Source organism: Malurus melanocephalus, unplaced genomic scaffold, assembly GCF_030028575.1.
Source record: "Malurus melanocephalus ecotype Western Australia unplaced genomic scaffold, MMel_1.1 scaffold_174, whole genome shotgun sequence".
Classification (NCBI taxonomy): domain Eukaryota; kingdom Metazoa; phylum Chordata; class Aves; order Passeriformes; family Maluridae; genus Malurus; species Malurus melanocephalus.
In genome coordinates this window covers 425325-437214 of record NW_026623406.1, presented here as the reverse complement: position 1 = coordinate 437214, position 11890 = coordinate 425325, and the positions used below count along the sequence as shown (strand labels likewise).

General features: G+C 42.2%; 1 protein-coding gene across 5 annotated transcripts in view; it reads left to right on the top strand.

The window, feature by feature from the left end:
- TAF1 (TATA-box binding protein associated factor 1) overlaps positions 1-11890 on the top strand; it is a 28806-nt gene that overhangs the window by 856 nt on the left and 16060 nt on the right. For 2 of the 5 annotated variants that reach the window (XM_057372585.1, XM_057372584.1), the window contains exons 2-17: positions 148-265; positions 848-964; positions 1729-1848; positions 2444-2517; positions 4471-4689; positions 5124-5342; positions 5522-5723; positions 6612-6725; positions 7055-7222; positions 7602-7729; positions 7823-7930; positions 8772-8945; positions 9029-9202; positions 9289-9393; positions 10384-10584; positions 11418-11559. In XM_057372585.1, coding sequence (XP_057228568.1) covers positions 148-265; positions 848-964; positions 1729-1848; positions 2444-2517; positions 4471-4689; positions 5124-5342; positions 5522-5723; positions 6612-6725; positions 7055-7222; positions 7602-7729; positions 7823-7930; positions 8772-8945; positions 9029-9202; positions 9289-9393; positions 10384-10584; positions 11418-11559 — 2383 coding nt within the window. The other 3 variants (XM_057372582.1, XM_057372581.1, XM_057372586.1) reach the window with 2 other exon arrangements.

Here is an 11890-nt window from a genome sequence, read left to right as displayed (position 1 = left end):
GGATGTCCCGGGGGATGCTCGGGGTGCTCCAGGATGTCCCGGGATGTCCCGGGGGATGCTCGGGGCGGGTCCCAGACAGGACCCAGCCGGTGATGGAGGGTCTGGACCCGGCCGGCGCTCGGAGCCTCCCAGCTCTGGTCTCCCCAGGAATCCAAGAAGCATCTGGCCGGGCTGGGCGTGCTGGGGCTGGGCAACCTCATCACCGAGATCACCGCCAGCGAGGAGGAGAGCGCCGACAGCGAGGGAGCACACCTGGATGAGGAAGGTTTGGCATGGGATGGCTGTGCTTGGATGGCAGAGGGGCTGCAGGGTCACAGCTCTTGCTGGAGAGAAAAAAATCCACCTGGGTCTGCTGGGAATATCATTATCAGAGGCCCTGTCAAAGGCCTTCCCTTTTCCTCCTTGCCAGACTGAGTCCCAMAGTATGACCTGATTGATTTTGCACTTGTTCTCTTTAAATTTTTGYAAGTTTTTTTTTATTTGTCTCTCCTCCTTAYGAGTAAGTTTAGTCTGTGTTTGCCCCTGGGTTAAAAGAAGCCTCTTTAGCATGCAGTATTATAATGTCTCTTTCTTTTACTTCCGAACTTGTTAGACAGTTTCACTGAGTAAGTGGCAGATGTTCCTTGTGCTGAAGTTGGTTACTTACTAGTCTTTTAGGGGTAATTCAGAGCTATGGGAGCTTTTGGGTACAATGAGGGGAAAACTACTGGAGTGGGAGATGTTAATTAGATAGTTTTGCTCTTCTAAAGGAAGGATTTCAAAGGATTCATAAGTACTTASTGAAGTCTGGTGTTACTAATATGTATTAGGGTAAAGTTCTGTGTGACGAGGTTTCTGTTCCTCCTAGGCTGGGTTAAGAGCACTGAGGATGCTGTTGATTACTCAGACATCACTGAAGTGGCAGAAGATGAGAGCCGCCGGTACAAGCAGGCCATGGGCAGCCTGCAGCCAGCTCGAAGGCCAGGTAAAGGGGATCAGCATTGCAGCTCTGTCTGTAGGAGATGTTTTTGGGCACTGTGCCTTTTGACTACTTGCTTTAACATCCCATTATAACTTTAGTGAGACTGTTTTCACTGGGTGAAGCCACTGCTTGCCATCTTCCTTTCTTAAGGAATCAGCCCCTCATTGGAGTCACTTTAATCTTAACATCTCTTTCCTGTTTTACTCTTGAATTGAATTTTTTTTTAAAAGACTTTCTGCAGAAGGTACCTTGGTTCTTCTGTTAGTCCCAGGTGTCTCAGTCTGGACTAGAATATGCTTTCAAAAATAAGCAGCTTTTCCACTTCAGTAGCTGCTGGTGTAAATGCTAAATCTTTGCATGTTCTTTAAACGTGTCTTACACTTAACTTTTTTGGTGACTTACTGTGGTTAATGGAATATAAAGGTGATTTGGACTTTTTAACCCACGTTTTACTTACTTTTCTAGCAGCTTTATTTGCTCAATAATTTTTGAATGAAAAGAGATCATGGCAGAATATTTAAACACATAGATTTTAGCTGCTTCAGTCATCTTTCATCATCAGTTTTCTCTTYGTCTTTCTCTCTATTTTTTAAATTTCCATCTTGCAGATGAGTTTGTGCAGGAAACTGAACTCTTAAGAGTTTTCATCTATCTAGAAGATGAGAATGGTGTCTGTGCCATCAGGTTTCGGAAAGCATAAATGGAAAGGATGCCTGGTTTTGTTTTATTACCTGCTTAACACATAGTCTTGTCTCCTGCCTGGTTAGATGAAGATGAGGATGATTACGATGCTGACTGTGAAGACATTGATTCCAAGTTGATGCCGCCACCACCACCACCTCCAGTACCTGGGAAAAAAGAAGATGAGAAGGATGCAGCTGCCACTGGTGAGTGAGGACTTTCTTYTTCTCTCTGGCAATGTGAATGTCTGAAGGAAGCAAACGCCTCTGTGTAGCAGTTCTGYGGCACCACACATCACCAAAACTCAGCCTGCAGGCTGCATCTAAAGGTGAGTGTTTGTGATGTTACAGGATTGCCTGAAATCAAGGATGAAGTATTGTATTTCCAGTGACTGCTGAAATACCAATATTGACAATGAAACTGCTTTTTTATCTCATCCTCTCAGTTGTGGCTGGGGAATTCACCTGGAACGCTTAGGATAAAATGAACGGTTAAACCAGAATGGTACTCAGAACACCTGCACAGGCTTTGCTTTTGCATAACTTGGTATAAACAGTTGATGTGGCACTATGGGGTTATGCTAGGGGAGAGGGAGGAGACCTGTTTGTTTATGAGGTGCTTGTTCTATTGTAGTATCTGAAGATGGAGACGGTATCATTTTGCCCTCCATCATTGCTCCTTCCTCTGCTGCCTCCGACAAGGTGGATTTCAGCAGCAGCTCTGATTCTGAGTCAGAGATGGGACCTCAAGAAGCCAGGCAGGCAGAATCCAAGGAAGGCAAACTCACACTTCCTCTTGCAGGAATCATGCAGCGAGATGCTACCAAACAGTTGCCAAGTGTTACAGAGCTCTTCCCAGAATTTCGACCAGGCAAGGTATTGTAAGAGACACGTGGAAGAGGTGTGTGTCATGTAAGCCCTCTGAATATTRATTGTACAGTATTAAAGGGTATGTACTAAGTAATCACATAAATGTTCTTGCTYGCTCAATACTTTCTTTAGTTTCTGTGTGCTGCTGTTTCCAGGTTGCTCATCTAATAACTTTCCTGCCATTTGCAGAAGCCTCTTAAAAAGCATCCTATAAATCACGGTGTGAATGTTTTGCTCTCCTGTAAGTCCATAGCAAAGACCTGTTGATTTGATATTTTTGCCAGATGATTAAAAACCAGTGCTAATCTGTCTCTTTTATGGCTTTTCTGGTAAATATTTGCTCCTCCTTTCATGCTGTCCTGCACTTGGTGTGCTTTTCCTGAAATAATTCGTGATATGTATCTTTATTTAGTTCTCCCTTGAAAGTCCTCTGAGTATAAATTACCTCAAAGCAAGTTTGTTCAAAGAATGATTGGGTTTTGCACAAAGTGAATTCATTACAATTCTTTCCTAAATGCTCCCAAATAGCAAATATTGTTTATGTGTTTCAATAATTATTTTGAAAGTTGTAAAGCTGTCAAGAAGAGAGGAAAGGTAGGAGGAGAARGACAATAAAGATGAGCTTATAGTTGCCAAACAGATGGATGTGAACGAGGATAACTTGGTTTTATGTGTGCCTCAATCACAGGGTTTGTGTAAGGAGCTGAACAATTTGCATRATTAAATGTCACATTTTAATGATTTGGCTAACCACTGTCTATTGGAAGTCTAGGCGAGGCTCTAGCACAGAAATTTGTCTTCTCAATGTTCTCTTGGCTTTGGCAAATSTGGTGTCTCCTGTGTATCAGTTGGTGTGTTCATTTCTTTGATTCTCAACACGTAATGTCAGAGACAGGCTCGGTGTTGGATGTGCCCAGTGGGTGCAGAAATTAGTGCAAGCAATTAATGTTGAGCACTTTTCATGATTAATTCATGAGTGCTAGAGCTGGCAAAGCCTGAAGCCCTGCAGATTTTGCTATGGGGATGGGTTGATGTGCCTGTTAATATGGCATTGTATTTTTGGATGAAACCTCCTAAWATAGTGTGTGCTAAAGCAAACTTTTGTGTCCATTTAAAYTGTTAGSAGCCARCTRTGTCTGAGACCTTTGCTCTTCATGRAAGATCATTGAAACTGGATAAAGTGTTCACAAGTAATCTGTGGCAGTTTTGGGAAGGAGGTTTACATGGATGTAGGCAGAGGTGGAGAGAGGGGTCATATAAGGCAGATCAGTGTAACAGATTAACAGGGAATATTAATAGGGTGTATCTACAAATCTTTGGTTCTAATTCCTGTTATYTAAATATGTCAGTTAAGTTGAAAATAATGTTTTACCTCTTTACAAGAGTTCTTAGAAGAAAAGAATTTTAAGTGCTTAAAAACCAGCRGTCATAACCATATAAGGAATAGAARAGCAARCTTATCATTAGTGCAGGTTTTRGAGGTATGCASTACAGGGGAGCTAATTATWATGGAAATAAAAATAAGTRTATTATTTATGGACCATGTTATTGATCTGTTTGCTTAAGAAATCTCTATATAACTCTCTTTTAGCTTGTCTCTTTTGCTGWTAATTTAATCAACTCTTGAACCTCCATCTGTCTTTCTGAAGGTTGTGAATCATTCAAAATGAAAATCARTTATTTCCAGGTGGTGTCTCACCACACGCCTGATATGTAAAGGCAGTCTTTCTTCCCTCTTTCTTTGTGTCTGAAATTAAGAACATATCCTTCTGAAAAGGAAGGATCCATCAAACAGATGGATCAGAAACTTGTTTTTTCAACTGCCTTGAGAWCTGGGGTTGTACTAGAGGCCAAGCTTCTGAATTTCAGAGTGCTCTCTTTCGTTACTGTTCTTCAGGTGAGGGCAAGCATTCCACGGTGTCTTTTTCAATCTGCTCCTCTTGTTTTTTCCTGCTCCAGGTGCTGCGTTTCCTGCGTCTCTTTGGCCCTGGGAAGAACGTTCCGTCGGTCTGGCGAAGTGCCCGGAGGAAACGCAAGAAGAAGCATCGGGAGTTGGCCCAGGAAGTGCAGATACAGGAGGGTGAAGTTGTGGTTGAGAGTGGAGTGGAAGCAAAATCTCCTTGGGAGTATGAGTTTGCTGCTCCTCCCCCTCCTGAACAGTGCCTTTCAGATGATGAGGTGGGATATCTGAGACTTAGAAAGGGTCACCAGCTAGTGCTGGGGGTAGTAGTGGATTGGACAGCGACCTTTAGWGGAAGGAGCTTTTCCCTCCAAGGAAAAGTGGAGAACAGAGTTGGCTTATGTTGCAGCTGGGCAGCAGCTCTTCTCCAAATACTAGTCAGTGACTTCAGGTGATTGCTTCYTACTGAGAAGGCTGCATCCATGGTACAGGATCAGTAGGAGAGCTTACCCTCTTTGTATCAAGAAGAAATCTGTGTTCTTGGAAGTCTAATTGCAGAACATTCTTGAGCCAGCTAGTAAGTATGGAAAAGAACTTCTTAGAAACGCTTTTCTTCTATGAGAATAAGCTGGGAATCTCAGAAGGAAGAGACCTCTTAGTGACACTGAGATAAACCATCAGTGTAACCATTCCYTCCTTTGCTGTGCTTCAGATTACCATGATGGCACCTGTGGAGTCRAAATTTTCCCAGTCGACTGGTGACATCGACAAAGTGACAGACACCAAGCCCAAGGTGGCCGAGTGGCGCTATGGCCCTGCCCAGCTCTGGTATGACATGCTGGGCATCCCYGAAGATGGCAGCGGGTTCGATTATGGCTTCAAGCTGAAGGAGAAGGATGAGCAGGAGTCCAAAGGCCACACAGATGAGGGGGTGAGAGGGGAACCGTGGGGGGAAGTGTGGAGATGGATGTGGAGATTGCTGCACAGTGAGGGTCTGGTGATGGGCTGGTGAATTGTGCACCGTGCAAAATGGGGCTTTGAATTTTCCACCTTTAGTTTGGAAGGATGTCTATCAAATCAGGTCTTTCAGCAATTTTTGTTCCCTTCCAGGATGCAGAGTTGACAAAGGAGAAGGATGACYTGCTAGCTGATGAGCACTTCCTGATGGTGACACAGCTCCAGTGGGAGGATGATGTCATCTGGAATGGGGAGGATGTCAAGCACAAAGGGACTAAGACACAGCGTGCCAGCTTGGCAGGCTGGCTGCCATCCAGCATGACCAGAAATGCCACTGCATACAACGCCCAGCAAGGTGATCAGGGGGCTGAGACCAATTTCACTTGCTGTGGTTGAGCTGGCTCATGACATGCTCAACTGCAGCATGTAGTGCAATTGTACGTGTACAATTGCATGTCTCAAATGCAGAACATAATTCTCCCTGTCAGGGAATGCTTTCTGGCAAAATCACAGCTCTGCTGAAAATTCTGAGACTTAGTTTCTTCCCAAAAACAGAGTAGGTCGCTTCTTTTGAAAAAAAACCATCCCACCTCTTGATTTCTCTCCATGTGGAGTACCAGATGCTGGATCCATCTAGATTAAAATCAAGCAATGTTACCCTTAGGATATCCTCTTTTTGTAGGCTAGTCGAGTTCTGTTTACTTTTTCTTCAAATTGGAAGAATTATGTAAAAGTCTAAAGAAGTTTCTCTACTAAAAATAGAATTTTGTTTTATCTACATAGGAAGTAACAATTCTTACAAGCATCAGACTTCTTTTGTCACAGATGCATTTTAAATTGAAATTGCTCAATTTAATGAAATGTAGAATGAATGTTTATCTTCCGTTTGTTATATCTTATCCTGCTTTTGCAAGGAAAGACTAATGAGAACGTCAGATCTTTGTTGGGTACTMGTGTCAATCATTTAATGTTTAGCTGTGAGTACAAGACACTGAGGCATTGGGTGGGTGAATTGGAGGTTCTTTGAAGAGGCTGCAGACTCCAGCAGTAAGCTGTGGGTGAAGTGTGGTTTTTTTTAAGTTTTACCAGTTCTGATGACACATGTCACTTTTTGGGACACAAGCAATAGGTCCATCAGGCTGGAATTTACTTTGTGTACAACCCCCATTTCTGGTTTAAGGCACTGCAGTGTCCCTGACCCTCAAACTCAAGCTGACCTTACTTTTGTTTTCCTTTCCTCTAGGTTTGAACCGCAGTGGCTCTTTGCTCAATTCACCAATTCCWCTAGCACAGAAACCCAATGTAGCAGGAGTCCTGGGCATAGCAAAGTGCAAGGAAAAGGCCCCTGAACAGCAAGGTGATGAGGGGATCAATCTTTGGCYTGTGAATAGGTGCATGTGACACATGTTTCTGGGGCAGAAGGACTACTTGTGTGCTCTAAAACTTTTAGAGACCTTATTTCATTCTTGGAGGCACTGTTTCAATGGAGCAAAATCTCTAAATGCTGGTGAAGCTCAGTCTTGGGGCTCTGCTTCCGCTTTGCTTTCAGAATCAGTTTTCTTTTGCCTTTTAGAGGGAAAAAGATGGGARAGGTTGAGTGAGTAAGATGTGGGGATGAGATCTGAAATAGTTTTCTGCCAAGGCTGTGTATAAAAYTCCAAAGGTTGTGCTTTATGATTGTTGCAGTTTCCCTGGATGAAGACAAGCCCTGGTACTCCATTTTCCCAATTGATAATGAGGAGCTGGTGTATGGTCGTTGGGAAGACAATATCATCTGGGATGATCAGGCAATGGAAACCTACTTGGACCCCCCTGTCCTAACCCTTGATCCAAAYGATGAAAACATAATTCTAGGTATGYTTATGGCTYCCAGAAATTTAACTCAAGTGGGAAAAGACAAGGGGAAACGAAAGCAAGGGTTTATAATCCCACTAATGGAAATAAATGGACTGGGGCAATACTTATGGCCTTTCTTTGTTCTGGCCTTTGAAGTTAATTTGTAGGTAATTAAAGGCCTAGGCAGRAGGTGGCAATGCTAATAACCTTTAATGGTGTGGTGTSTATGTTCAGCTTCCAAGTTAAATGCACTGACACAAAAGCCAAAATTAATGCCCTGAAAGCTAAATTTAACATGATTAATCTCTTAACGTGTTTTACGAGTGACTGTGTTAATTTGACTTGTGTGCATGTTGGTTTGAAGAGGGAAGGTAGAGATGTAAACGTGTGTTTTTAGAAATTCCTGATGAAAAGGAAGAGATGACTTTGAACTCTCCATCCAAGGAGAACAAGAAAGAATCTTCTCTAAAGAAGAGTCGAATCCTGTTGGGAAAAACAGGTGTCATCAAGGAAGAACCACAGCAGGTTGGCATAAGCTTCAGCACCTTGTAGGTTAGGAATGGTGTGATTTTTTTTGTCGTTTTTTGACACCTCTCTCTCTGTTTAAAATTGAATTAGAACATGTCTCAGCCAGAGGTGAAGGATCCCTGGAACCTCTCCAATGATGAGTTTTACTACCCCAAACAGCAGGGACTTCGAGGAACCTTTGGAGGCAACATCATCCAGGTAGTCACAACAGTGTWCACTGTGGAGTGAGGAAGAGTTGGAGTGTCTTGGTAGGAGGTTTCTAGCTGAGGGTTTGATTTAGGATTTGTATAAAAAGCATAATTTAGATAACAGCAAGTCAGTTAAGTGTTCATGAGAGATATTTTTAATTTTCAGTTAAAATTAGGAGTTTGAACTAATTTTTGTTGATTGCCCTGTCAAACTGAAGTTTAGTTGCTTGATCTTGCTGTGTCCTACTCGCCAGACTTTTGTTTGGTGTCTTACTAAGTAGTAATCTTTGTAAACGAATAGTGGGAGGGGAGAAGGAGGTGCAAGTGGTACTTTTGCTGCTACTGTGTGCCTTAATCTGAATATTATAAAATTCATTTAGATACTGTTGAATTTGAATTACTGCTCACTAACCCTAGGTAAGGAGATGATGATTATTTTCCTTCCTTCATTGTGGAATTCAGTGACTTCTAAAAATTCATCTGACTCTAGCATCTTCTGTAATGGGAGAGCTGTATGTAATTCCAAGTGAACTTCTCTTCCACAGATAGGGACAATGGCTTTACATGTAGTTCCTAGTTAGTAAAAAGATCTCATCATTGGGAACCATTTGAAATAGTAAAATGAAAGTCATCTCTGTATACTAAGGAAAGATCTTTATGTGGATCTTAAGCACTTTTCTGTCAAAAAGCACTATGTATGATGACAAGTGAATTTCAATGCAGTTGCGTTACTGCTAGGAGATGTAAAAATATCCCTGGRCTCTCTTAAATAAGGTTTAAGAGGATAGGAAGATGGTCTGGCTTTTGAGCTGGTGCATGTCGCTGTTAACACAGGTTTTGTTCTGTRTCAGCACTCAATCCCAGCAGTGGAGCTCCGCCAGCCCTTCTTCCCCACCCACATGGGTCCCATGAAGCTCCGACAATTCCATCGGCCTCCCCTGAAGAAATATTCCTTTGGTGCCTTGTCCCAGCCCGGGCCCCACTCCGTGCAGCCTCTGCTGAAGCACATCAAGAAGAAAGCCAAGGTAGAGTTATTTCTGTGTGCCTGTGACAGAAATGGCTGTGTGCTGTGTGCTGTTCTGTGACGCTGTCCCTCGTCCYGGCGCAGATGAGGGAGCAGGAGCGCCAGGCCTCCGGTGGGGGGGAGATGTTCTTCATGCGCACCCCGCAGGACCTCACTGGCAAGGATGGAGATCTCATCCTCGCTGAGTACAGTGAGGAGAACGCCCCTCTGATGATGCAGGTTGGCATGGCAACAAAGATTAAAAATTACTACAAAAGGGTGAGTATGCAGATTGTGCTTTTTGACAGTGATTTTTCCTTCTGCCCCTCGCTGAGAGCTGACGGCACCTTCATTGCACCTTGCAGAAACCTGGCAAAGATCCAGGAGCTCCAGACTGTAAATATGGAGAGACTGTTTAYTGTCACACTTCTCCGTTCCTGGGTTCTCTGCATCCAGGCCAGTTACTACAGGTGAGAGATGAGGTCTTTACCATTAAAAGACASATAAGTTGCAGAGGGCCTATTACAAGTCCTATTTATTCAATCACAAATAATGCTTAGCTTCCAAAAAAACCCCAGGCACCTTTTCATTTCCAGTTTATGTCTCTTTGCTTACTGATAGTAATTCAATTCTTAGCTTTCTTTTTTTTAAAAAAAAAACAAACACCTCTGCTATATGCTTTTAAAATTTGTAGGAATTGTAAGAGTTGCAGAAAGTGAATCTTTGCTGTTTTGCTTAGTAATGGCAYTGGAAATAGTGTTAGAATAGACTAAGTGGAAAACCAAAGCTGCTTGAATGCTGGGGAGCTCAGTAAATAGGTGTTGGAGGGGATTGAAAACATGGATTTATCATGGTCAAGGATCCTTCAGGTATAATTTCTGAGAATTGCACTTCTAKTTGTTGGATGCCATTTACTGCTTTTATGAGCCTCTCTGTGTTGTTAAATATATATGTTTGAGGTGGGTAGATGTATTAAGAATGTTATAAGGACCACCTGGCTACATAATCCATAAATGTAAATATAGATGGATTTCAGTTAATGCTAGCTGCTCTTGTTGCAGCAATAATTCTATCCATTCTGTACCACAGGAAAAACATTAAGGTGAAGCTTGATATTAGAGATTCATTACAGAGCTAACAATGCTAATCGTGTTTTAGCCTGGTTTCTGTGGTTATTGTGCTCTTCTGCAGATGTGGTTTTTTTTAAAAATACTTCCTTGAAGGTCCTGTACCTTCCAAAAGCCTTTCAACCTCTCCATTTGTTCTAGTGTTTCTCAAAGCTTTTGTTCTTCATCCTYGACTATTCCCAGCACATCTACATGTGTTGTGATATAAATGACGGTGCACCATAGCAATGAACCTTGGGCTGTTGGTTTTATTGAAGATCTTTTCCGTAGACTGAATCACAGAAGATCTGATCAAAACCTGCCTTTTGAACTTTGCTTTGTTTCTCTTAACAGGCATTTGARAACAATCTCTTCCGGGCCCCTATCTATTTACACAAGATGCCTGAAACAGATTTCCTGATCATCCGGACACGACAAGGCTACTACATTCGAGAATTAGTGGACATTTTTGTAGTTGGGCAGGAGTGCCCACTCTATGAAGTACCTGGTCCTAACTCTAAACGAGCTAACACTCACATCAGAGATTTCCTGCAGGTATGCGATGAGAGATTATTTGGGGATCTTGGAGGTCTTTGGAGAAAGCCTATGGCATAGGCTGGGTTCTCAAGTGGACAGTCTTGATTTGAGAAGATCATTGTCCTGCTGTGCCTCCCTTTTTTTGGTTGTTTGTCTTCTTGTGAGATTAGAGCACTGCAAGAGTTGGATGTTAACCAGACAGGCCAGTTTTGGTTGTCATTTAACCAAATATTTATAACATGTTTCTTCTGTTTTWATTGCATCCTATCTGATAAGTAAATGATAAAGGCTTTTTATTACCAAAATAAAAGGTTACAAGAGTATACGTAAGTGTACAAAACTGAACAAGTAACAGTGAATTTTGAAGTGGTTGAAATGACAATTAGATGGGTTTTACTAAGAGATAGTAATCTTATCATAATCCTATCAAACAGCACAGATTTAGTGTTGCTTCATAGGTCTTGTGGTGGTTAAGCATTAGAACTGTCTGTGAGCATTCAATAATTATCCCCCAATTCAGATTTTTGAGAAAATTTCTAGTAATTTACTGTCAATTTAATTCAAAATTATAACTCAAGAGGTATTTGCAGAGCAGGAAGATTTTTGTACTGAAGGATGAACATTCCTAATGTGATAATACAGAATTTCAAGMCAAATATTTTTTCCACATCTCATTCTCAAAAACAGCTGAACCTGAAGCACACACGTGGTTTGTAAAACTTCACTGAGTAAATTTGTACGAAACAATGTTTTTTTAGTAGTAAGTCCAAAGCAGTSACCAGAAATATTCTCCGCACTGTCTTGGCAAGTTTGTTTGTTCTTTCTCTGGACAAATGGGTCTTGTTTTGTAGGTTTTTATCTATCGGCTGTTCTGGAAGAGCAGGGACCGTCCCCGGAGGATCCGCATGGAGGACATCAAGAAAGCCTTTCCCTCCCACTCCGAGAGCAGCATCCGGAAGCGCCTGAAGCTCTGTGCTGATTTCAAACGCACAGGTAGGGAAGGCTTTCACTGGGYGGGCAGCCTTTCTTTGCTGCTCTTGGAACTCCAAATGGAGCAGAAGGAGGGAACATCTCCTCCTTATAAACTATTTTGGAAAACCTCTACTTGAAGATTCGAAATTTAATCTGATAGGGGTTTTTTTGCTTCAGTTTTTATAATTGTGCACTTTCATTTGGCACAAGTGTGCTTAATGGTGAGAAGTGAATACAGTTTAGACATTCTTAATAACCCTTGGGGAAGTGATTTATTCATAACAATGCACAAAACCAGCACATACACAGTTCCCTCTGTGTGTGGCAGTGTTGTGTTTTGCAGCCATATACT